At 39.2% G+C, this 27,995-nt stretch overlaps 1 protein-coding gene across 2 annotated transcripts; it reads right to left on the bottom strand.

Annotated features, from left to right (window-relative positions):
- Positions 1-53: 53 nt before the first annotated feature.
- LOC121513964 (ras-related protein Rab-8B) lies at positions 54-27,420 on the bottom strand. Of its 2 annotated transcripts, none has more exons than XM_041794009.1 (9): positions 27,282-27,420; positions 24,763-25,010; positions 8,195-8,255; positions 6,026-6,086; positions 5,277-5,354; positions 4,753-4,842; positions 2,543-2,608; positions 2,418-2,468; positions 54-2,219 (listed from the first exon to the last, which is right to left on the bottom strand). In XM_041794009.1, exons 2-9 carry the CDS (start codon positions 24,884-24,886, stop codon positions 2,127-2,129), a joined length of 624 nt encoding a protein of 207 aa, XP_041649943.1. In that variant the 5' UTR covers positions 24,887-25,010; positions 27,282-27,420; the 3' UTR covers positions 54-2,126. The 2 variants fall into 2 exon arrangements, with proteins under 2 accessions (XP_041649943.1, XP_041649951.1); XM_041794017.1 differs by having other exon boundaries at positions 54-2,216.
- Positions 27,421-27,995: the final 575 nt, after the last annotated feature.

Below are 27,995 nucleotides of genomic sequence, written 5' to 3'. Positions count from 1 at the left end.
AACAGAAACTCAAACATTTTAGTCTAGTTTTAGTCCATGAAAAATCCTCACATTTTAGTCTTTACTTTAAGTCCAAGCATTTATTCTCTTGCTTAAATCTGGTACCAAGTCATGGTAGTGTGTTCTCTGCACTCTGCCAAACCTGGGGTCCCTGCTGAGAGGCAGAAGAGATACAGATGGTTCATATTCTGACATGCTAATTTTCAGCTTGTGCACTCTTGTTTACAAGTCAGTGTGGACTAGAGCCCTGTGAAGGACTCCTTTCCTAATCCCACTACTGCCCACTCCCATCAGATTTCTGACCATTACTGCCCTCTCCTGCCGCACGTCCCTTTCATTCCCACCTGCACCTGCAACATTTACTCACAGTGGAGCAATATCATGGATTTTTAATGTCTGAGGAAAATGAAATTACGTTTTCGTCTAGTTTTAGTCATCTTGACAAAAACGCGGCTTACTTTTTGTCAGTTTAAGTGATCGCAGTTCTTTCTTTGTTAGTATTAGTCTAGTTTTTGTCATGGGAAAAATGATGGCGACCAATAGTTCTAGTAACTGTTTTAGTAAAAAAAAATTAAAACTGCAGTGTACTGGTTATGGGATATATTCCCGGTCCCTGTGCTGTTTGGTGAATGTCTTCTCCCCACTCTCTCCAAATATTTTATATCTCCTGTCTCTCTTCAGCATTCCTGTCTGCATAAAGGCAAAATAATCTTTAAAAAATTGGAAGGTTGACTAGAAAACAAAGATTATTACAGGATATGGACATGTCTTAGTCAAAGTTTGCTCTAGGATTTAAGACCTCTTACTTGTAAAATCAGACTTTAACACTTTTTATGGCCTTAAATTTCAAATGTGTACTTTAAGACTATTTAAGACTTCCCAAGGATCTGCAGAAACCCAGCTAGAGATGGTTGTGTGAGAAATCTCAGTAGATTAGCTGTTTGTGTGTGAAATACTCAGACCAGCTCATCTGGCACCAACAACCATGGCACATTTAGAATAACTTAAATCCCCTTTCTTAGGCACATCCTATTTACCATGCATACATAATTACTGCAATGTGATTGGACAATTAGATATTTGAGTTTGTAAGAAATCAAACAGGTGTACCTAATGAACTGGCTAGTGAGTATATGTGCTGTATACTTAGTATGTCCTACGTAGGTAGTTTTCTACCTACAGATTTATGTCAGTGCATAATGATTGATGATTTCATATTGATACATTTCAAAACTATTATAATATAAATACTTGATTTAAATGTTATTAAACATGACTAAAAGTTTTTTGGTTTAAATCTTAATGACTTAAAGTATCAGTAAAGAAACTGTAAACAATAAAAATAGAACACCCATTAATGGTGAATGAGTTTTACGACAATACGTTCATCATTTCATATTTCTCATAGTCTTTGATTTTATGCATATAGATTATTCATGTATTCACTGATCCTTTGTAAGATTAGAAGATCAAGTATTTGATTTTATATTCAACTAAAGCATTTTTTCTGCCCTAATATGACACATAAATGTGTCTTCATATGTAAATAATGATGTGCGGGATTGTAACATCAGAAGATTCCATCAAACATTCATTCATTAATAATGTTTCTGCTCGATGATCACTTATCTGATCAGATCCTCAGGCTCTTCTCTTCTTTGGATGAAAAGTTTTTTCCTTCAGCCTGAAGAAAACAAACATCTGCAGAGCTGCTGTGACATTTAGAAAAAACAAAAACAGTTCAACACTCAGACGTCTCCACAGAGCAACACGTTCTCTCCAGAGTGAGATATCCTCAAAGAGGGAGCGTACGTTGTCTTAAAACAGAGGGCGAGACTGATGGGCATCCTCTCAGGGTGCCAAGTAAAAAACACAAACAGGAGGAGGAGGAGGAGGAGGAGGAGGAGGAGGAGGGCGTGCAGGAGATGAGCATGGAGATCTGAGCTGATTAGCTGATTAAGAAGCAGAGACGCTCCTGAAGGAGCAGATTCAATATGAAGAAGTTTCAGTTCTTCATGATTCCACAGGTTTGTTCCTCAGCTGGTGTGCACAGCGACGCTTCCGTCCTGCAGCAGCAGGTTCAGTTCTGCTGCAGCTGGAGAAGGAGGTGAGAGTGGGAGCTCCTCCTACAACAGTGTACACCTGAAGAAACTTTTTTTAGACCGAGGCTCTGTGATTTTAACCGGCCCACCTCCTCCTGATGGGTTGTTGTCATTCTGCTTGAAAAATACAGGAAGACAGAATTTCACAGCTCTGTCTTTCAGTCACATATCAACACGTCTGATCAGCCAGCTTAAGAGCCCAAATCATTGGATGGTTTTATTCCATCCCTCTAAATAAAATGTAAATATTTTCAGCATTCAGAGGTATTGTTTATGATGTATGATCAGCTCCTGCCGCGTGTGAAATAAACTCACCATTTTTCTGTTAAGTCGAGTCATGATGTCTCTGCCGAGTGTGAAAAAAGCCTGAGGATCAGATAATATTTTAATAGATCTTGTAAAAATGCAGCAGTGATTTAAAATGTCTGACTAGGACTCACCTCCTCCACGTTGATACTGGACTTTGCACTGGTTTCCAAAAACTTGATTCCATAGTCAATAGCAAGCTAAACAACAATATGAGAGACAGCAGAGTCATCACACTTGAAAGTGGACTTCAGATTTCTTAGAAAGAACCTTTTTAATGCTTCAGGGTATGTATCGTACTTGTTTTGTACAGTTTTACAGGTTTAATTTGGTTCCCCAAAGCACTGAGTAGAGTTGAAAATATTTCAGTATGTCTAGCAATTTTTTAGTCTTGTATTACTCAGCTCGGATCTAATCACACCTTGCTGGTATTCAATAGGAACACCACCTTCATAACTGTCAGCCCAGCCAGCCCGTCCATACAAGCCCAGATCAATATAAAGCTGGGATTAAACAAACTCACACCCACTAAATCTGCCTGGAATCTGGATGTCAAGATCGATGACCAGCTAACCTTTAGGGTGCAGTGTGTAATATTAAGCCAAGTAGCATTATTCAGAACAAACTTGGTAAAACTGAAACATACTACTCTATTATAAATGGTGGTGTGTCTGTCTGTATACATGTATTTCTTGATATGGACGCTGAAGCGTTGCTCCAATTGATACTTCTCAGAGGACTTCTTGGATGCTTGATTCATAAAAATACATAAATATATATGCAAAACATTGCGCTAAGTCATCATTCAGGGGCCACTTTTGCATTCTATTTACCTCTGAAGTCAGATGCTGGAGCTGGGATTGACGTCACACCTGAGTTGAATGCCTTTATTTGCTCAGAGCTCAAAAGAGCGTGTCAGAGCCGGTGTTTTGTGCTACTTTCCCTCTGTGCACATTGGGTGAATAGTTAGGGTTAGGAATAGTCTGCTCCACTATTCCCGATCAAAGTAAGCTCTCTTTAAAACACTTCTCTGCTCATATTAATGGAGATAATACACGAGATGTGTCACAGGTTGCTGTTAGAATCAGTCCCTGAGAAATCATGGTTTAAATGCTGTTTTGTCAGCTGTAGTCAACGGTCCTTGGTAAACATGTTTGAATCTGGATCTGCCTCCACAAAGCCAGCATCACACTGCAGGTTTGTCCTTGTTTCAATAACTGTTAAAACAAGGACACGTATTTGGCACGGATGAGATGATACCTGCTCCACACTCCCAAATGAAAGTAAGCTCTCTCTAACAAGCACTTCTCTATGCTCACATAAAACAAGGTAACAAAAGAGACATGTCACACATTGCTGTTAGAATGATTCACTGAGAAATCAGAGTTTAAATGCTGCTTTATGTCCTCAGTTATAGTTGCCCGTGCTGTGTATAAATGTTAATATGTGAGCAGTTTGATGCTTTGTAAAAGCTCTACAGAGAGACTGCTTGCACTCTTATGTTGTAATAAGTCAAAAAGGCACCATCTAATTTATAAAACATACCCAAAAGCTTTAATACTCCCCTAATGTTGACCAATCAGCATGCAGATGCACCAGTGCATGGAGATGCTGAGCATTCTGCAGCTATTTGAGGAAAAATCACTCCCTTTTCCATGCAAATTAGCCTTATGGCTTAAAGCCTGTAATGCATGGACAAGTATAGTAACAGCACAGCATAATGAGAGTATAACTTTGCCTGCCTGCATTTTTCATGATGCTCAAATATTTTATTACTAACCCATGACTAGGAGTTGCTATGCATGGAGAGGATATGAGAATTTTTTTTTTTTGTTTGTTTGTTTTTTTTTTAGAGTTTTTTCATTCAGGGAGGAATCTTTGGTGCCTTAGTTAACACACTGAGCTTGCCATTCTAGCGTCTGTTATTCTGACTGTTACTCATAAACTGTCTGAATTCATGCAGGAGCAAGAAGAATTGACACACATGTTGCAGGTGCAGGTGGGAATGGATGGGACGTGCTGCAGGAGTGGGCAGTTATGGTCAGAAATCTGATGGAAGTGGGCAGTAACGAACAGAAATCTGATGGGAGTAGGCAGTAGTGGGATTAGGAAAGGAGTCCTGCACAGGGCTCTAATCCACACTGACTTGTAAATGTGAGTGCACAAGCTGATACCTGGCATGGGACTTGAGCAAATCCTCTCCCACATATCCAGAATGATAAATACAGAGCTTTGAACTGAAATTATCATACAGTCTGCTTCTCTGTTGCACATGTGTTTGATAAAAGATGGCCAAGGCCACTTTTTGATCATTAGTACCCCCCTTTAAGAGGCAGAAACAGACCTTTTCTCCTTTCTCCTTGGACACCTGTCTCTTGTCATTCATGTCACATTTGTTTCCCAGAATCATCCTCTCCACGTCTGACGATGCATGCTGAAAAAAAAAAAAATACAACAAAAATGTGTTACTTTTGATGTCTCACACTTCCCTCAATAAGTCACTTTTTATCTTCTAAAGCTACAGATACAGCAGAGATGAAATCAGTCAAGAAAGATGTCTGTAATTTAGTCACTAAATCCAAACACATCTACATCATTCTACCAGAAAACAGGTCTCTATCTAACAAGTTTCATTTTAGTTTAAAAAATCCCAGCAGGAGCAGGTTCATCCTTCCTGAGCTATTCTTAAAATCATGAATTACCCCTTTTGGCCACAAGATGGCAGCTCTAACACACTTCAGCTGTGACTGTATTCAACTTTAACCTTTCAGTCATGCAATGTTTCTGTTTCATTCAGTTTGTTTTTGGTCATTTTGTGTCGTTATGGAGTGAGATTATTAGAAGTGATATCGCAGGGTCAGGGTGTACCTCCTCGATGTTGCGTATCCAGTTCCTGATGTTATCAAAGGACTTCTCGTTGGTGATGTCATACACCAGCATGATGCCCTGAAACACAAAAGACAGGAAGTGACATGTGCTGTGACATCAGCACAGGAAGTGCCCCAAGAGTTGGTGACATTTAACTCCGGATATGTGAAGAAAAACACACCATCAGCCCACACAGACCCAGAGTGACATTTCAGATGTTATATGGCTCTCTTGTGACACTGCTTCAGTAACAGGGTAACAGACTTCAATATATGTTTATATCCTGACTAAATTAGTCCGCATCATAAGAAACTAAAACAGACCAAGATTATTAGTATTGTTGACACTTTAGTAATCAGATTATTTCAGAAAGAATTCATCTTCATCCTGGTTCAGCTGCTTCCCTCTACTCTGAAAATCAAAGTCAAACTTAGAAACAATTACATAAGTTATGCACGATATTATCAGCATGATGTTGGTATTGGCAGATATGAACATTTCTGCTTTCTGCCTGTATTAGCTGTAAACACGAGCTGTATGAGCAAATAAGTCAGTGGAGTTTTAGGCAGGACTACCGACCTCTTTTTCTTTATCCATAATCATTCCTTACACGTTAAAGAGAGTTTAATCCCTCACTCATAATTTAACGTATCAAGTTTTAAGGACATTTTACAGCTTTGAGCCTAACACAACTACACAGGTCTGAGTCTGCCCAATCTATCCAATTGGCACGAGGGGGCGTGTCTTACCATGGCTCCTCTGTAATAGGCCGTTGTGATGGTCCTGAACCTTTCCTGACCTGCTGTGTCCCTGCAGAAACAGGAAGAAGACTTTGTTTAAAAACAGACAGCACTGACCTCCGACCTCTTAGAGTCCATCATATTATTCACAGCCCAGGGGTGTCAAACTCAAGGCTCGGGGGCCAAATCCGGCCTGTGGTGCAGTTATACCCGGACCGCAAGATCATATTTTGATCATAGCTGGCCCACAGGTCTGAAAATTTCCTCCAGTATAAAAATGTAAACTTAACCCTGATGATTTAAAATCTCCTTGTCAAGTCATAAAATTTGAAAATTATAAAAAGTCAGGAATGTGTGAAATGAAATTAATTTGAGTTTTCATTTAATATTTTCAATCTAGCATCTCACAATAATCACTCACCTTTGATTTTAATTTTTTTAAAATATTTTTGACCTTTAAGAGTCATAATTTTAAACTTTAGGTCATATTTTAATTATTTTTAAGAAATTATCTTGAATTCTATCTCTTATTTTCACCTTTAAAACTCCTGACTTTAAATCACATATTTTGATCTTTTCAACTCCTAACTTTAATCCCGTGTTTTGAGCTTTTAGTCTAACAATTTAGAATTTTAACTCAGATTTTCACCTTTAAAACTCGTGATTTTAAATTTTTCTCATATTTTGACCCTTGAAACTCCTAACTTTGACTTTGATCCCATATTTTGACCTTTTAGTCTAACAATTTAGAATTTTAACTCATATTTTGATCTTTAAAACTCATGGTTTCATATTTTTCTCATTATTTTATCATTAAACTCATTATTTTGGCTTTCCATCTCATAAATGTGCCTTTTAAAAACATTGATTTGACTTTAAATTTAGTGCTTTGACCTTTTGTACAAAAAAATTTGACCTTTAAACTCACATTTTGAGCCTTTAAAAACTGATCATTTTGAATTTTCTTAATCTCAAAATCATTAACCATCTCAGTGTTTTCCCCCATAATTTATTACCAGTGAAAATGAGGTTGACGGTTTATGTAAATGTTGACCCTGTAAAAAGTTTCTGCAAGGGATCCCATGAATATTTAAACAAATACTGGAGTATCAATTAAAAATACCTTAACAGAATACAACCATTTAGTAAAAGCAGCAAGCACATGAAAACAAATATTTACAGCTGTTTTTCTAACTGCTTTAAAGCACACAGAACATTAATTCATGGTACCAGAGCCAGTTGTAAAATGGCGTTTTTGTTATCATGCTATCGATTAAACAACAAAAAGAGGGAAAGTGACCATTGTGCACAGAGGGAGAGGAAAAAGAGAACAAAACTCGAATTCATCCTCTGTCCTAACGAGAAAAAAATCATTCACTTTACCAGTAAACTTTGTGAAGAATAAATCCCTTGCAGTGTCTTTTGTTTAATTTAGTAAAAGAAGCCTTTGTAAATGACTAAATAAGAGTAGAGGTGTGCGCTCTGCTCAAAAATTAGGACAAGGTCTAACATACTTCTAGCATAAAATTATTTCTGATCTTGAGAGGGTTTTAACTTATACTGTAGAAGATTTAATGGTATTAAAAATTTCACACTGCCAAATCCTAGCAGAGGATCAATTATAAGGCCAGTCATAAATGAGTATATTCTTGCTCACAGAAGCACCTTTAACCAGAGCTGGTTAACACTGTGGACACATACAGTGCTAGGAAAAAGTATTTGCCCCCTTACTGATTTCATATTGGTTACACTTAAATGTTTTAGATCAACAAACAAATTTTAAAATTAGACAAAGATAACTGGAGTCAAAAAGCATAAAATGCAGTTTTTAAATGATGAGTTTTATTAAGGCAAAAAGCCATCCAAACCTATCTGGCCCTATGTGTAGGAATATTTCCCCCTAAACCCAATAACTGGTTGTGCCACCTATGCAGAATTCTTGAAAAAGATAAAAATTGTCATTAAAGCACCAAATGCTTTTGCTTTGTCTGCAGTCTAAGCGTTGTTCTTTTTCGTCATGTCTTTTCTCCTGAGGCCTCTCCACACTGGTCTGACAGGGATAGTCTCGCGCTGTGAGGTGCACATGTAAACGGGCAGGTCAGGAAGATTTCAGGAGGGGCTTCTCTCAAAACTTTAGGAATGGATGTTAGGAAAAGGCAACTCAAAGTCCAAACTCACCAAATCTGAAGTTTGATCTTTTTGCCATCAAGATCAATTGTCCTGATCTTAAAGTCGATTCCTGAAACATAAAACAGAGAGACAGATCAGGAAAGAAACACTAGACAAAGGAACATAAAACGAGTCAGGAAAGAAAACATTTCAGGTTCTTGCAGGGCCATTACTGGGACAAGCTACACATTAACAACTCCACTGATATAATAGAATAACCCTTCTATCCAACACATGAGGTATGTTTGTTTCTCCGCTCTGGATGTTAAATCTGTCAGCTGACTGGGTGCAACTCTGACTTAAAAGGAAGTCAAAGATATTTTTAACAAACAAATGTGAACAAATGCAGTTTCCTGCTTCAGCACAGAGAAAATCTGTTTCCAAGAAGCTTTGGATACAAAACATGACAGCTCTGCATCCTGACATGTTTCCTGTTCACTGAGGAGCATTTAATGATGCTGGTTCAAATGATTCTCCACCTTTACACCCTCATCACAATGACTGATTCCCACCTCGTTTCCTCAACACACACGCAGAAGCTGGTTTGATTTCTCCAAACAGCTTCACCCGTTTCAATGTTCTTGAGCAGCATTTACAACCACAACTTAGGTATATTTTCACCTGGGTTAAAGATGCCTGATCTGATCAATTTAAATTCAAAGGAACCATTAAAGCAAGGGCCTATACCAAATTACATTTAGAGCGCTTATTTAATGCACTTTAAGAAGTGTGCCTTGGTGTTTTTTTGGAGAAATAAAAGGAGCAGAATAGAGAGAAGCAAAAGGGCAAAAACCACAAGTAGAAAGATGTATGAAATACACAGCAGGACACATCAGAGAGTTATACAGATAAATGTAAACACGATTGTAACATAACTAGGGCTGTCAACAGATTAATCATGATTATACTAAGGACTGAATTCACCAGTTTAAAAAAAATTAAATCCATTAATTATGTCCTATTTTGTTATTTTAGGATAAGACTCACAGTATGTAAAGTTCCACAACCAGGAGGCTCTAAACTAAAACAGTACTACAACATATGGAGTACAGAGCAGCATTCCCCAGCTACACCCATCTCTGCTGTTTACTTCGTTTTGAAGGGAGAATTCTGTTCAATAAAAATGGCACTTCATAAGGTGTATTCACAGTAAAGATTGCAATGTTCTGGCCAATCAGCAATCAGCGATCTTTAAAAAGCCTGACCTGCCGATTCCGATTTTTGCCGATACCGATTTTTTTTATAACTGACAGCATACACCTTCAATGTTCCAATCTTATTTTACTGAATAACATTGAACAATACCTGTGACACAATACAAACTTGTTGTTTTAACTGCACATGAGGTAGTTCTCTCAAATATAAATGAAAAGTTTAGAGCATTGCTGTCCAAACTACTAAATTATATCAGTTCCTTTAGTCTTTCATTTTTCACATTTTAGTAGGTAGAAGCATATGAAACCGATCTCATCCACCGATCTTATTTACAAGGATCGGCCAATCCCCGATCTCTTAAAATTAAGGAAATAGACGCAGATACTGATCTTGGCCGATCGATCAGTGCACCCCTAATTTACAGAAAACAGATGTTTTGTTTTCGTTCATAAATTTCTCATAATGAGGGAGAACTGGGCTTCCACATTCACACTGGAAGCAGTCCCAGGATGCTGGAAGCAGCACTAGAGCGCAATCTTGGATTGTATTTCTCTCTCATGATGAGAAATTTATGAATGACAACATTGTTGGTTTTCTGTTCATTATATCAATTCAAAACATTAAGTAGTATTGAGAAGGAGGCCCTGGAGATGGGCAGCACTGAGCAGTGCTGGTCTCAACTCCCTTGAATAACCAAGTGTGAGCGTTTCCAGGTTACAGAGGTGAGTTTGGCTGTTCAAACTCGAAACTGATGGCAGCCATCATGACAAGACATGTCCCATTACAATTATATTTAGAATTTCTCTGTCTCTGAAAACTTTGGAAATCATTTAACAAACTGTAAGAACTTGATTAAAAAAAAACAGGAATGGTCATGTTTTAAATGAATATTTTAGGGCATCAATCCATTCATCTTCATCCGCTTATCCAGAGCCAGGTCGCAGGGGTAACAGGCTAAGCATGTCCACCCAGACATCCCTTTCCCCAGCAACACTTTCCAACTCCTGCTGGGGGATCCCAAGGCGTTCCAAGACCAGACAGGATACATTATCCCTCCAGCGAGTTCTGGGTCTTCCTAGAGGTCTCCTCCCAGCCAGACGTGCCTGGAACACCTCCATGGGGAGACGGCCAGGAAGCATCCTGATCCTGATCAAGTGGAGTGATACTGACTAGATATTTTAGGGCAAAAATACTAAAAAATGTATCTTTAAGCTTTCATAGCAGCAGTAGGATGCTATTCATTTGTTGTGCCTCCCTGCTTTCACAGACTGCATGAGACTTTTAAAACTCTCAGACAGCTTAGTTGGCAAATCAAAAGTAATTTTGGCCTCATGATATTATAAATTTCACTCTTTTATTGCCAAAAAAAAAAAAATAATAATAATAAGAAGAATAATAATTTGGGAATTCTAAATGGTCTAAGCGTGGCAAGATAAGGATGCATGATATTATCCTCATCATATTGGTACTTGCAGATATTGGCCTAAAAAGTCATCAGTATCAAAAAAATCTGAGAATTTCTGCCAATATTTACAACTGATACATCCACTTTACACCGTGTCCCAAAAGTTTGTGCACCACAGAAAAAGTCAACTCAGATTGTGAGTACTCAACAGAATGCATTTATTCCAAAGCCAGTGTATCCCCCTGCATCTTATTACAGCCCTCAGCCTGTCGGATATAGAATGCACTAATTTCTTCCGAACCAAAGGCTCAATGTTGCCCTACTCCCTCACAGCCCTTGCATTGAGCTGCTTTATAGTGGTAGGAGGTGGGCTGTGGAACACCCAACTGTTCAGGATACCCCAGCAGTTTTTAATCGGGTTGAGGTCGGGGGAGTTGGGTGGCCATTCCTCTTTGCGCAGAAAGCCAGAAAGCCACTTAGAATGCCATTGCTGAGTTGTACTAGCAGTATGTGCAGGGGCACCACCTTGAATGCAGACCTATTCCACACACCTATTGAACATCTTCCTAGCAGTGATGGGGCCCAATTTCTTCTTTCTGGTGAGCATGGGAAGTAGCACTGGTTGGATAATGTTTGTGACATAATATTCAGCATTGATGGTGGTGCCCTGGGTACAACATGCAATTCAGACAGCCCTGAAGCTGACATCACCCCCAGACCATCCAATAGGCGCTGAACTTGACTTATTCACATAGTGGCACTCTCTTTCGATCGTCAGTGTAGATGCAGTCATTTTGGCTTTTGGGAGATGGACTTAAGTAGAGTGGGCACTCATCAGAGAAAACCTAGTTTTCCCAGTCTCTTGGGGTCATTTTGGCATACTTCTTGGCAAAAGACAGCCACTTCTCCTTTTGCAGTTTGGTATCTGTTGGAATCTGCTGTCTTCTTTCTGCTCTGAGACCCAGTTTCTTAGTCAGAAAATGATGGTACTTTTTGAGACTGCTTTCCCAAGATTCTTTAGTCTTCGACTTAGTTCGAGTCAGGATTGGTGTCTCTTTCCCTCGGCCTATTTGAATGAGGTCCTTGGCTCTCGAACTCAGGACAGAGGGGTGACCTGCACAGGGCTTGTCTTTAAGGGAGTCACAACTCTGGTGTCTCTGCCACCACTTCTTCTTCCATTGTATGCTTCTGCCAAGGTCTTGAGCTACCTCCCTGCAAGTTTTCCCTGCCCTGCACAGGGCAATGGCTTGAGCATGGACCTGAGGCTCTGAAAGAGCAGTCTTTCCAGATTTTTGTTTGGCCATCTTGGAAGCACTACCAAACAGGTTCTCTCGGTGACATGCTCCTTGGCAAAATAAGAAATTTATAGGCCTCTCACAACCAGATGCACTTATTGAACAACCTCACAACATCTGGCTGACCAGATGCAACCTATTTTGGAGAGAGACCCACGAAAATGTTGCCCATTGGGGTGCATGAACTTTTGGGACATGGTGTAATGATCAGCCTATGTGAGCGGTAAAAATATCAACTGTATGTACAAAAAGGTTTGTGAAGGGTTTTTTTTGTTCATTCTAATTTCTTAAATTTTGTAAGTGAGTTGTACTTTGAAGTTTTAGGCCTAAACTATATCTACATGTAGGAACTGGTATCTGTTTCAGCTAAAATGAATTTGTGGACACCAGAATATTGTTTATCAGCAAAAGTCGAATATCATGCATCCCTACGCAAGTGAAAAAATAAACTGGCCAAGCCTGATTTTTACAGGCCAAAATAATAGGACCCTTCCCTAACAAATGAGTTGATCAGCATAACAAACACAAAACTCCACACAAGTTTTTTTGGGTTGATAATGTTGGACACATAACGGTTCATTTAGTGAAAGGGTATTTGAGCAGACTGCTCCTACAGTGGGATGTGTAGATAAACAACAAACAAACAAACAGGATAGTTGCTCTCAGGGACTACATCTTCAGTTTAAGAATCAAGCACAGAGCTGTTAAACTGAGTGTGTGGATACCTTTGCAGCAGCAAGGTAGAGCCAAATGTGTGGGATAACTAGGATTACTAATGTGTTCTCACATGCAGCCACAAACTAATAAGTAATAACTGCAGAAACAGTGAGTGGGTGGAGAAAAGACCAAAGTGACCATACATTCAAATGTTAAAACTGTACCACTCGTTTCCTGTTTGTAAAGGGCGCCTCCATAGTACTTCACTACGTCAGTGAGACCTCGTTTTCACTAAGAACACCATGATGTATTTTCTATCAATCCAAAGATCCCATGCATTCTGTGACAGTATTCCTGTACAGATCACAGAGCAACTCTGAGCTACTGCATGCACCAGGAAACAGTGACATGTGGAGGATAGTATTTCTGTGTAATTGTGTCAGTCTAAGCATCCCACTGTGCAGCATATTCAGTGTTTGTTTGATCAAATGTTTGATAAAAAAATGTCTTTACCCACTATGCACACGTAGCCCTCCAAAATGTAATCCACTCATGGAAAATCTACCTGCATTTGGAGCTTTACAGGTGTTCATTTTGCATCCTAGCTTTTCTCTTTAGCAATTTTCATTTACCATTCCATCTAGTAAGATCTTTGTCATTGGTTAAGCTTGTGTTGTTACTTTCCAGAAGTTCCTTATTTTCTTTCAGATATCTAGGCACGTTATCAATACAAGCAGGATATTTCTTACATACACATAAAACTCTGTGTGTGCAGCGCGAGCAGCTAAACTCTCCAAGAGACTCTGGGAGAGCACTAAAGCCGCTGTTGCTACAGACTGGGCTGACTCACGCACACAATACAGGTTATCATCTGGGGTGCTACGTTCCAGAGGAGCGCTGCCTCAAACCCTGATTGTTTAGTGAAAGCCCCGTAAACAACGCTCCATACAGTGTGGTTTATTTTACTACCCTTATTCCTCCTTTTCACAGCCACACTAATCACGCATGGACTGTTCCTGTTTACAGCGGGGAAATGCCAGAGTGCTTAAAAAGAAGGGAACTCTAGTTATTTATAGAGATGGGCAATAAACTCACACCTCATGTAGATTTTCTATGAAGTTCAAATAACATAACATTCAGGGGGCCAGTAGTCGAGTGGTTAAGGCGCATGCCATATACGCAGGCGACCCGGGTTTGAATCCAGCCCATGGCACCATTTTCTGCATCTCTCTCCCCACTCTTTTCCCCGTTTCCGACTCTATCCACTGTCCTATCCAATAAAGGCAAAAAGGCCAAAAAAAAATCTAAAAAAAAAAATTCCCAGATCTCGATGAGTGAAATATTCTAGTTGAAAACCTTTACTCATTACATAGTGGAATGTGTTGAGAACAAAATAACATGAGAACTATCAATAGAAACCAAATTCATTAACCCATGGAAGACTGGATTCAGAATCGTACTCAAAATAGAAGTGGAAAAATCAGATCAGAGGCTGATCCAACTTCTGTGAAATTTCTCAAGACAACTCAAAATGAGGCTCAGTAGTGTGTATGGCCTCCACGTGCCTGTGTGTGCTCCCTAAATGTCTGGGCATGCTCCTGATGAGACCACGGATGGTTCCTGAGAGATCTCCTCTAAGACCTGGGTCAGGGCATCAGCCAGCTCCTGGACAGTCAATGATGCAACTTGGTGGCAGTGGATGGAGCGAGACATGATGTCCCAGAGTTGCGGGTCTGGGGAACACACAGGCCTTCGTCATGCAGAAACTGCTGACAAACTCCAGCCACATGAGGCAGAGCACTGTCATGCATCAGAAGGAACCCAGGGCCCACTGCACCAGCATGTGGTCTGAGGACCTCACCACAGGACCTAATGGCAGTCTGGCTAGCACATGGAGGTCTGTGCAGCCCTCCAAGAAAATGCCTCTCCAGACCATCACTGACCCACCACCAAACTGGTCATGTTGGAGGATGTTGCAGGCAGCAGAACATTGTCCACGGCGTCTCTAGACTCCCTCATGTCTGTCGTGTGCTCAGTGTGAACCTGCTCTCATCTGTGAAGAGCACAGGGCGCCAACGCCGAATCAGCCAGTTCTGGTGTTCTCTGGCAAATGGCAATCAGGCAGCACAGAACTGGGCTGTGAGCACAGGCCCCACTTGTGGATGTAGGGCCCTCATACCACTCTCATGGAGTCTGTTTCTGACAGTTTGTGCAGAAACATGCACATTAGTGGCCTGTTGGATGTCATTTTGTAGGTTTCTGGCAGTGCTCCTCCTGTTCCTCCTTGCACAAAAAAGCAGATAGCGATCCTGCTGCTGGGTTGTTGCCCTCCTACACCCCCCTCCACATCTCCTGATGTCTCCTGTATCTCCTGTATCTCCTCCACTCTCTTGACAGTCTGCTGGGAGACACAGCAAACCTTCCTGCTATGGGACGCATGGATGTGCCATCCTGGATGAGCTGCACTACCTGAGTAACTCCTGTGGGTTTCAGATATTGCCTCGTGCTACCACTAGTGGAGAGGGCACTGGAAAAATGAAAAAGTAACCAAAAATCGTCCAGAGAGGACAAGGAGAGGGAAATGGTCTATGGCCACCACCTGCAGAACCATTCCTTTATAGGGGTTGTTTGGCTAATTGCCTCTCATTCCCACCTGTTGTCTGTCCCGTTTGCACAACAGCAGGTGAAATTGAGTCACAGTCAGTGTTGCTTCCTAACTGGACAGGTTGATATTCCAGAAGTGTGACTGACTTGGAGTTACACTGTGATGATTATGCTCTTCCTTTATTTTATTGAGCAGTGTATAACATGATCTACATTTCTTTTTTTATCAGTGCTGTGAGTTCTGTCATTTTATTAATGAGCATAAACATCTGCCAATAGCACACATGTCACAGACAGACAGATGGGTAGCAGTGTATAATTGAGGGACAGGCACTGTCACTATAGTCTATAACAGATCATTGTTAGAGCACCACACTGCATGCACAATATCTGAAAATGTATAGAGTGAGAATCCCTTTTTGGTGACAACTACCACATTGTAAACATTACAAACTTTATTGTAATTACACATTATAGACTTACTCAAACTAAGTAACAATTATTCATCATGTTTACTTTTTTCATTTAACAACAGGAGTTTTAACTTGGACCTGTTATAAGTGACTTATCTCTGCCTTAAAACAGACTTGGTGGAGTCTGGAAGCTCCGTTCCTCTGTAGGCACCTCCAAAATTAACAGAGGACATCAGGCTACATTTTGGATTTAAAAACTATAAAGACAGAGGTGAGCAGGATGAAAGAAAGGCCACATAAAGGTAAAATATGAAAATACTACTGGTTTGGGGTCCATTTTAATGCAAAACTTGATGTTTTTAATAATGTGCCTCATTGGAACAATCTTCGTACTATTTCCAACTTTACTTCTCTGAAAAACTTTTAAATGTTGAAGCAAAATAGGTTTTGTAACTGAAACATCCCTACATGAATTCATATTGAATCGACTCAGGTAATCAGTAGCAATACTAGGGGTGGGAATCACTAGTGGCCCCACGATACAATATTATCGCCATTTTAAACATTTTGCAATACATTAAGTATTGCGATACCACATATTGTGATCTATACCATTTTTTTCAACTGTTTAGCTGATGTAGCATTAGTCTTTCCCTCATGTTTGTCATATTTCTGCAGTATTTTATTTCCTTGTAGTGCTTCTTGCAAACCTCATGTGTCACGTCCATCTCATTCGGGCCCTGTTTGCATTCCTTATGTCCTTCCCCTGGTGCTGTCATGTCTGTTGTACTAACTTTCTCCTGCTCTATGACCGTCAGTTCTGCCAACCTCACTCGACAAACAACTGTCCAAACAATTCATTTTATTTTCCATTATTACAGACTTCAGGTCATATTAGAAATTAATTTGAAAAAAATCGATACTTGGTGGATGGCACGATACGATATATTGCCAGACAAAATATCGCGATACTATGCTGTATCGATTTTTTTCTCCCACCCCTGGGCAATACCCAGCCGTACTTACATTTACTTTGACTCTTTGTTCTTGTTCGCCCTGACTGCCTCTTGCAAATCAAGTTTTTCAAGGCAAATGGAAGTAAGGCATTGATAAGGCAAATGTTGAGATTAAATGTAAATGATGTTGATGGATTGGAAACGGTCAGCTAACTGGAACCTGTTCTCAATTCCCATCCCTATGAATGGATGTGTAAGCTGTGGTACAAAAAGCACTTTGAGTTGTCAGATGACTAAAAAGACTTTACAAGTCCAAGCCTATCTTTGTAAAAAGTTTGGATCATGATCATACTTAAACTTTCCACAGTTCCATATAGAAGAAATGTCTTCTTTAATAATCTAACAATCTAAGTATAAACACAATCTAAGTCTGGTTGAAAGCTCATCAAAAAGGAGGAGAAAGTTCCTAACTGACAGAGATTTGGTCTAAACTTTGCCTTTTCTCTCTCCTCCTCCCTTCATTCTTCTCTGTCACCAGGAAGTGAAACTCACTTACAGCTGGTTGTTAGGGAAACGTGCTGAAGAGCAGGTCAGTGACCTCCCTCTTCCCCCTCCTTTCCTCTACTCCCTCTTCAACATTATAGTGTTTTATTCACTCCATATGTGTAATGTGGAACATTCCTCTTAATGTGATTCCTCTAGATGTTTTGTGCCGTCAAAAGTCTTACATCAAACAAGTTTAGTCTCCAGTGCAGTGCTGTCAGAGTAACATTGAATGAATCAGAGAAACTGTGATAAAAAATATAGCCAGATTAAATCAGGTCAAAATGTTTATAGTGAGATATACAGTGACAGACTGACAATGATGCAGTAATTCATGCAAAAGGAGCCCTGACCAAGTACATAAATGCTATTAGCACTATTAGCAGAATTTTACAGAAGGTTGATATGTCTGTATAAATCATTTGTGATTGGCATTTTCTAATGTTTTAATATTTTGATCATTGAATTTTTCTTAAGCTAAAACGTCAAGAAGAGAAAGCAAAACTAAGTCTTAAAATAGTTCACTTTGTGTGTGATGAATCTAGAACATGCGTTTCACTTTTGTAATTAAAATATGTGGAGGGGTAACTTTTTCATGATACCCTAATTTTTGAGGTGGGTCTGTATATTAACTAGATTGAGAATACAATAACAATAGTATATGTAAATGAACTTGAGCTTGTATGGCGCTTTCCTCGTCATCAGACGTCTCATAACACTTTTTAAGTGCAAGTCAACCTTACCCATTTACAACCTTCCCTCCATTTACGTCACATTCACACACAGTTGCCAAAAGTTGCTACGGAGAATTGGCCACCAGTATTAGTGAAATCCATTCATACACATCTATACCCATTTACGCACCACTGAGGAAACAGAAGGAGCAAATTGGGGTACACATTAGCATGTGACTGCAGGAGCTGGGGATCCAACCCACAACCTTCCAATTGCAGGACCGACTCCACCTGTTGAGCCACAGTCGTCCTTTAAGTAGTTAGCAGCCATGACAAACAGTACATAGTTTCAGCTTTCCAGTCTGAGTGTTGTTGCGTTTACTGTGAATGTGTTGTTGTATTCAGTTTGTGATAAATCAATCATGGAGATCTGTGTCACTTCACTCAGTCAAAACACGCCTGTTCCCACTTCCACATAATCTCTCTCACACACACACACATACACACAGTCAGAGGTCAGCTGACTCTCACGAGACCCAAGGAGCGTGGTGACAGAGCATCCTCTGTCTGACCATAGCCGCAAAGGATTGTGGGAGCATATTTAAAATTCGTCAAGTATCAGCAGCAGAACTGGGAGAAAACCAGCAGAGATCATTACTTATCAGTCTGATGGCATCACTGCTGTGAGCTGGGTGGAGGGGTCACACAGATGTGATGTTAGTGACTGGGTAACTGGGGTGAGGATTTAGGTGGATAAATGAGCAGACTGCAGAGTGTTTTATCATTCAGACACCTACATGTTGACCCATACAGAGGTCAAACAAAGGGCGCTCAGAGGTGTAGAAAAACAGCAGCAAACATTTCTGTCCTGTAATTCTCAGACCACTCATTTCTTGGATAAAGAGACTATATTTCGCTCATCTCAGTGTGTGGATTTGTGACTTTTCAGACAAGTTGATTTGTTGTGTGGATACATTTTCATTTTTTCAAAATTTCCTCCAGAACCACTTAAGAGTCCCTTTTTTGATAGCCAAGTAGGCACAGTTTTGCAGCTGGTGAGAATTTTTAATGAAACTGTGTCACAAAAGCCTTGCTGTGCTTGGACCCCCAATGTAGGGATGATGTACGACCCAAATTCCAAAAAGGTTGGGTCACTGTGTAAAATGTGTATAAAAAACTATGCAGTGGTTTGCAACTCTCAAGCCCATTTTTTTTACAGTACAACATAGATGTTAAAACTGAGCCATTTTAACATTTCATTAAAAATACTAGCTCATTTTGATTTTGAAGGCTGTAACACATCTCAAAAAAGTAGGGTCAAGGCAAGGTTTACAACTGTGTAGCATCTTCTTTTAACAGCAGTCTACAGTTGCTGGAGTTCTGAGAGAGGAATGTTGCCCTTTGTCTGATGTAGGATTTTTAATTTTATGATGCACCAAATGTTTTCCACTGGTGAAAGGTCTGGACTGCAGACCAGGTCAGCACCTGGACTCTTCTACTGTGAAGCTGTTGTCATGGATGCAGTCTGTGGTTTAGCATTGTGTTGCAGAAATATGCAAGGCCTTCTCTGAAAGAGATGTTGCCTGGATGGGAGCATATGTTGCTCTAAAACCTCATACTTTTCAGCAGTGATAGTTCCTTTCCAGATAAGCTGTCCACACCATAACAGTGAGCAGTCATGCAACCCCACACCATCAGAGATACATGCTTTTGAACTGTGTGCTAATAACGAGCTGGATGGTCCCAGCATTGTTGTTTCCAAAAATTGTTTAGCTCAGAGAAGACAGAGGAGTTTTTGGATTCAGCTTTAACTTGCATGCGGATGGCCCAGTGAACTAGGGCTGGACAATTAATCACAAATTAGATTAAATCACAATTTAGCCTGCTGCAATTTTCAAATCGTAAAAGGTGCAATGTTTCTTTGACCTGAAATTTGTGTCAAAATACCAGTTTGAAACTTTTTTTGCAGCAGAAATGTTATGCATGACATACCATGTAATCATTCAGGTGCATTTTTTAGAATAGTCTGCAAAAAATCCTACCTTCTTCACTTTTGAACTTTTTTATTTAACATAAGAATGACAAAAACCCTTTAATGCAATAATTCATGTCTAATTTGCAGTACAGGTCAAAATCATTAGAATTAGACACTTTTAAAGAAATGTTCGGCCTTTGTTTAGGAATAAAAGAAAGTTGAGGAATAATTGCATATCAAATCGCAATTGCAATATTGAAGGAAAAAATCGCAATTCGATTATTTTCCAAAATCGTTCAGACCTATGGTGAACTGTTTTGAAAATGATTTCTTAAAGTGTTCCTGAGCCCATGCAGTGATTTTAGTACAAAATCATGCCTGTTTTAATGCAGTGCAACCAGGGATCTAAGATTACAAGCATCCAATACTGACCTTTGACCTTGTCTATTGCACACAGAGGTTTCTCCAGATCTCTGAATCTTTTGATATTAAGTACTGTAAATGATGGGGTATTCAAAGTCTTCACAATTTTACATCCTTATCGTTTCTGAAATTGTTGCACTATTTTTAGACAGTTTTTCAAAGAATGGTGAACCTGTGACCATCTTTACTTCTGGGAGACCCAGTCTCTCTAAAAAGCTCCTTTTACACACAGTCATGTTACTGACCTATTAATATGATCATTCGATGCTGTGGTTCTAAATACTACTTACTTCTTCTCCAGCCCTTTGTTGCTCCATCCCTACTGTTTTGGATGTGTTAGAGATATGTTTATTCTGTTTTTCTTTACATTTGCAAAGTGACCCAACATTTTGGAAATTTGGGTTATATGTGTAACCATTAAACTTTACCCCAAAAGTTAGTTGAAATAGTTCAATGTTATTTTGTTAACCTGAAACAGCAGGAATTCCAGGAACAAACCACTGTCCAGTCTAGCACTGATCCTCACTGACAGGCCGTCCTCTTAGCACTGTTAAGCCTCAAGTAACTGAAAGCAAGAGTAAAGTTAATCCAGAGTCAGGCTGATGATGATGAGCCCTGAAAAAGATATTTTAAAGAAGCTCTGCAAATGGATCTAAAAGGGTAAATGTTTGTGTGGCTTCTTTAAAAATTTAGTATACAAATAATGCTGGGTCAGACGCAAATGAGAAATACAAAGTAGACAAGTTTCACTTTTGGCTGAAAACTCTTGAGACTTTATACAGCTCTGAAAAGGAGTTTGTGTCTTGTTTTGATGTTGAAGTAGCAACATCAACAACCTACTATGTTCTTTTCCAGGGTACCTTCATTTCAAACTGAAGTATGAGCCCAATTTTGACTTTATCAGACCTAGTACATAAGAGAAACAAATACATTCTCAACTGATGATTTTTTTTCTAAAACTTTTACAAAACACACTCATAACTTTTTAAAAACAGAGCACAACTTAAGCTTTGTTACCAGTGAACAAACATCTGATTATTCTATCTGTTCTTTCATTTTACATTTTGAACTGAACCACAGAGTCAGACAGAGCTGCACAAAATGCAGCATAAATGTACACCGAACACACATTGAAGAAGACAGTTCCCACTTCCTGTTTCCACCAGGAAGACAATCTTTGCTCTGCTCGCTCTGACAGACAGGAAGCATTCAGAGAGACTCATAAATGTGTGAAAGGTGTGTGCTGCATCAGTCTGAGGAGCCCGACAACATGTGTTTGGTTTGAGAACTCCATGTCATTTTATATTGCTTACTTACATAATGGCAACAAACACATTCCATGAGTTCTGATATATAGCACAACAGCACAGGGACTTTTACCTATAGATGTGTATCACCCGTCTATGAATACCTTTGTTATCTAACATACAGCAAACTGCCTGTGTCATAACGGCTAAATGACACATGCCACCAGAGCATCTGTCATCCATAAGTTTGTTTCACTGCTTAGCTAAACACATTAACAGATAAATGTATAAAAGGCATTAATCTTTCAAAAGTTATTTTAAAAAGTGAATGTTAATTTTAAGTAAATTAGGTCCCCAGTAATGTCAGTATCTGTACTTGAATTCATTTATATTGTGCAATATTTGTCACAACAGGGGAGAGAAAGAAAGTGGAAGATGTTAGACCTTCTCACCGTTTTTTGGCACCAGTGTGCTGCTGACCTGCACTGCAGATGCAAGAGTGACAATGACAGTAACTGGGTTTAAGCACAGTCCATCTGTAAGATAGCTCACAGTAAACCTGAGCGAGAGCGTACATCCTCCTTTACTTTAAAGAGCTTATTGGCCAAAATGCTGGAATGTAAAAAAACATGAAAAAAATGTAAAATACTGTGATAAAACCTGTTATTGAACCCAGCATAGGCTATCCCTTAAAGTCACTTTTCCAGTGGACTAGACCGCCTTTGCTTGACCGAGTATCAAACCATTCTGAAACACGGCTATGAGGAATAGCCTGACGGCATACATAAGCCTAGTCCGTCTGCTTTAAAGTGATTTGTTTCCTGTTTTGACAGAATTTGATAAAATGACAGAATACTCTCTTGTTAATACTGTGATTTGTGCTACTCTTATTCTTAGGGAATACCAGCATCTGCAGAGCTTACAAAGTGAATTACCACATTGGCAGATATAAAAATTTCTGTTGATATTTTGGCTCTAAAAATTTGCTTGTATCAGCTGTAAATATTGGCCATGCAAACAAATAAATTAGTGGAGTTTTAGGTTGGACTGACAGATCTACATCATCTGAAGTCTTATTTCTCACTTCTTACACTAAAGAGTCATTTAAGGACTGAAATGAGTTCATTTGTTGTTCTTTGTTCAACTTCAAATTTTGTGTTTTAAGGACTGAAGTTTTAGGTTTAGCTATAATTGGATAAATATTGGTATTGGGTTAAATTAATTTGTAAATATCTGCATATCAAATAGTGGCAAAAATCCAGTGTCATGCACCCCTTCTTATTTTATACTGTTACAGATTTTTTTTTTCTAATCGGAAGCCGTCACCAGTATTTACGGTACTTTGGGATTCTTTTATTATTTATTTATTTATTTTTCATAATGTCATTTTACCATTTGCTTTACTCTTATTCTTGGCATCTTAACTTCAGAATTTACATATTAATAGCAGTTCTCTTAGAACATTATTATACTAAAGAACTACTATTTCCACAATAATTATAACTTAAAACAACAAGTAAGGCAATTTGTGTTTGGTACATCATTTCTTTGTTGTAACAATGCTTCTTGGTGATAAATCTTATACCACTCGAAAGCCTGTTTATTACCCTTTTAAATGATGCTCCATTTGTCAGGATCATGCATTTGTGGGATGAGCAGCAGAGCTGAGCATGTGGGTTGTGCCCATGAAAAATGTGCCACATCTTCTCTGCCAATGCCAATCAGCTTATTTTGCTGTTGCTATTGACTCTTGTTTTGAGCTTTTGGTGCCCCCAGGTGCGATGGGCCCTGCTACAGTGGTCAGTAGATGTCTGCTTCAAGAATCGGCATGCCATGTTTGACTGATCTGGATAGGGCCTGTCGGTTGGGCAACTTCAAGCTGGTGTTCCGCAAAACCAAGTTGAGGCATTGTTTGGAGTGAACCCTAGTACCATCTCCAACTGAGGGCCAAGTTCCATATAACGGGGATCCAAAATTTGGGAGTGGAGAGGATGGAATGGCCTGCCAGCAGTCCTGACCTTAACCCCAATGAACACTTGTGGGATCAGCTTGGGTATGCTGTTCGTGCCAGAGTGACCAACACAACTACACTGGCTGACTTGCAACAAATGCTGGTTGAAGAATGGGATGCCATCCCACAGCAGTGTGTGACCAGGCTGGTGACCAGCATGAGGAGGAGGAGCCAGGCTGTTGTGGCTGTGTATGGTTCTTCCACACGCTACTGAGGCTCCTGCTTGTCAAATGATGAATTGTTGAACTGTCAATATGTCTTGTTTCTTCAAACTGCAATCATCCAATCCACCAAACACCAAACAAGAGTCAATGCCAAAATCAGTTGTTTGGCATTGGCAGAGAAGATTTGGCACATTTTTCATGGGCACAACCCACATACTCAGCTCTGCTGCTCATCCCACAAATACATGATCCTTACAAATACAACAGGCTTTCGAATTGTATAAGATTCATCACCAAGAAGCATTGTTACAACAAAGAAATGATGTGCCAAACACAAATTGCCTTACTTTTTGTTAAAAGTTTATATGACTACTGTACATCAGAGATGGAAACCTTTTTTTTATCTTCTTAAAGAGGCAATCAAACAGCCACCATTGATATAATCAGTATAACTGATCAATGATTCCTCTCATCATGAGTCAGATGGGTCAGAGATCACCTCTCTCTGAAGTGAGCATCTGGACTGTCATCCCCCTCCTCAGCCCTGCAGCTTTCACTTTCCTGGCCAGTGTTGCGGTTTCAAAAGTTACCGTGTTAACTGGCGCGACTACGCCTGTGGGTGTCGTAGCTACAACAGATGTTAAAGACAGAAAGTGTCCAAGAATGCATCCTTTTTCTGTTTTCAACATAAAAAATAGTTTGTAAGTATCAAAACAGTCACCAGATATGTCTACATTTTAAATAAATATTGAATTGGTATGTATTATGATGCCGTTTAAAAAAAAAATACATCAATAAATTTTGTGAAATGGATACTGAAATTGAAAACAAGAATAGGGAGGCATTAGTTAAAAACTTTGACATTTCAACATCTGTTTCTACGACAGGACCAGATGTTGAAGCAGTCAGAAAACACGGTCACTTATTAAACCGTAACACCGAGAAGCAGCCGTTAGCTGTGGGGTTAGCTAACATCAGGACCACTAACAGCTAACGGTCATGGGTCGGTTGGGTCGCGGGTTAACCCTCCGTTAGACAGAGAGGAGCGGACTCACCGATGGTGGAGATGAAGGTGGTGTTGAAGGCGTCTTCACTGAACCGAAACAGCAGGCAGGTTTTACCGACGCCGCTGTCACCAATCAGCAGCAGTTTAAACAGATAGTCGTATGTTTTCGCCATTTTACCACCGTGTTGTCCCGGTCCTCCCGGTACTTCAACGGAACCTCCGGCCTCGTCTCACTCTTCACGCCCCTCCGACACTCTGCTGGGAACACTGGGAGCACTGGTCCTGCACTAGCATTTGCTGAAACAGTACAGAGATAGAGCAGGAAATGATGGGGCATCAAGATAGCGAGGAGACACTGCACCACACATCCTGCGAGGCCCTTTCAAAATAAAACAGCTATTATGTTAAAACTTGAATTCAACATTTTGGTATATATTTTTTTTAGAAGGGATAGCAATGACAAGGAAACATTGGAAGCAAGTAGATAGAAAGAGGGAGAAGTAATGCTAGATCTCCGTATGAGGAAAAATGGCCAGTAGTGTATAACCCGTTTACATATCCAAGATTGTATCATAAATAAAAAACTACATAGAAAATGGAGCTTAAATCATCCTCTGTGAAGTTAAAGTGTGGTTAATGTGACTAGTTATTTTAGCTTTCTTGAGTTTTGATGCAATAATACATAGGCTACTTTACAGCTACTTATATATACAACCTTACAGCTATTTGGATTTCAAAGTTGAATTACTGTGTATTATGACACATTTATTAACAGCTGTACAATTTCTACATAAAGACTAAATGGAAATTAAAGGTGATCACATAGAATTTCTGTCTCTTTTTGATTATGTTGCCTATAGTGAACACATCATCTTTTCAGGATTATAGTAAAAAAATATATCACATTTTAAAATGTAGCATTGTAAGGATGCAGTGTGCAAGGAACATATTTAATGGTTAAATTTGTTTTTGATGTCGTTGTTAACAGACCATCTTACCACAACTAGTAAGATTTTTTCCAACAATCTAAAGCTTTGAGAGACATTTAGATTATAAATGATGAAATTAGTAGATTTTTGTAATGAGACGTGTCCCGACAGCTCAAATTCTCAATCTTTTGCCTGCTTGGATCAAATTTTCGTCTTTCCTAGTGCAACAGAATTCACACTTTTTACTTTTATGTATTTATATATTTGTTTTATCTATTCATTAATTTCTTTAGTTATTCAGGAAAGCAAGTATTTATATATTCATTTACTTACTGATAACTTTCATAATTTAGGCTTTTATTATGAAGATGAACCTACTTTCTTTTCCGGAATGTCTCGTGCAGCTTGTTGTAGCCCGAAAACAGGGGCGTGTATCTGTGACGTCATATGCAGGGAGGCGAGGCTGAGGCGCGCCCTCAGCGGTGGGCTGCTAGTTTGAGGGAAGTTTAACTGTCAGTGAAAAAGAAATTAAGTGTCTGCTGCTCTAAGACTGGGCTCATTTGGAGAACAGCCTGAGAGACAAAACGCAGGGCAGAAAAGACATTATGTCTCACAGCTGGCCTATGAGAGGGCTGTTTTTACAGAGACTTTAGTATGTAAATCAAACTGATCTTTTAACTGGAAGGAGCACACTTCCTCACATCCTCTGTGGATGGTACACTCTGTTCATAAATGCAGACGGCAAAAGAGCACAAGCTCTGAAAGTCAATGAATGGGAGTGGATCAGCCTGAAGGAGAGCTGCATCACTTCCTTTTTAAACCTATATTCTTTCTTGTAGACTTTATGCTGACTTCTGTATACAAGGTTCATAAACAGCTTTTTGTTTCATTATATATTCAATAAGCACAGCAGGTGTACCTTTGTTTCAGAATTAGAAGGCCTTTATTCAAACTTGTTATTTTTGCAACCCTTATATTTGTATTTATAATATTCATATCTGACAATAAACCCAGTTCAGATTCTGTACCTATTCTGTTGATATTACAGGTAATTGTTATTATAATAATTTTTTAAAGAGGGGTTTTCCCATATAAAACAAATTCTGGCTTTGCAATAACATTTTTTTAATTGCGTGATCCAGCTCATCGAATCCTGGTATTTCAAAGGAAAAGTCAAAGAAAAAGGATCACCACATTTTGATTACCAGTGCTTTAGTACACACTCTGTCCTCAGGGGGTGCCAAAAGACACACATTAAGAGATTCTCAGAGCTGCTTCAAATTAAATATGTTTGATACTAAAGCTGTTCAAAAATTTTGTGGAGAAAAATTCCCAATCTTTTAATAACTCTGATACGGTAAAAGCCTGCTTGTATGTAACCTGTCCTTCCTGTTACATGTCTTGGTCTTTGTCTGTATTGTATGTCTTGCAATGTAAAAACATGATCAGATTTGTACCTCATTTACTTTGTTACTGATGTACTGCAGCATTTTAGAGCAAAATACATGAACAATATCTCAAAATACCAACTAATCATTACTATAATTATTGTTACCAAGTCTGACTCAAGTCACCACATTTGTATCCTTGTCTTATTCAAACTGGAGGTTTTATCTGATAGAAACAAAGATTGTATTACCTGGGCCCGTATTTGGAGAATCTTAGCTTTAAAAAGTTCCAACAAGGAGTCCCCACCACACTTTGTAAAACTTTGGTCCAAAAACAGCGAAACTGAGTATACAACCTGCAAAACGTTGTAAAAAGCATATCGGTGTCGTAGTCTCTCCGTGTGAAAAACCTTTAATCAGTAATTGGATGCAGCTGTGGAGCAGTGCCCCCTCCCCAAAGTACCCCAAAGCATGACATGCATCGTTTTGCCCAGTAACTGTTTACTTTACACGAGTTCAATTAATTTTGATACCTCCAGCTATCCAGGTTCCAGAGATTAGTTTTATATTTATTTTAAGGTTTTATCTTTTAAAGAAAACTGCAGTAATATTGTATTCTAATTCAGGTTCACAGATTAAAGATCCAGAGAGCAGTTTGTCTTAACCGAGACATATTCAACAAAAAAATAGATTTTTTTTGGTATATTATAGAATGTTCTCCTCCAAAATACTTGATGTTCAACATTTTTAGCAATCCAAAAAGAAAATTAACAGGAAGGAATCAATAAGGGAATCGATAAAGAATCTAATTGATAAGAAGAATTGATAACGGCATTGATATCGATAAAATCTTATCAATTCCCACCCCTAGCCAAGAGGCCCCGCGCGTGTGTGATGTCACGAAGAGGCCGTTCAAGAATGGAGAAGTTAGGAATGAAATGGTGACAGTAAGAACACATTCCTAG

The sequence above is a fragment of the Cheilinus undulatus genome, linkage group 1, assembly GCF_018320785.1.
Source record: "Cheilinus undulatus linkage group 1, ASM1832078v1, whole genome shotgun sequence".
Taxonomy (NCBI): domain Eukaryota; kingdom Metazoa; phylum Chordata; class Actinopteri; order Labriformes; family Labridae; genus Cheilinus; species Cheilinus undulatus.
This window is presented reverse-complemented; position numbering and strand designations above follow the sequence as displayed.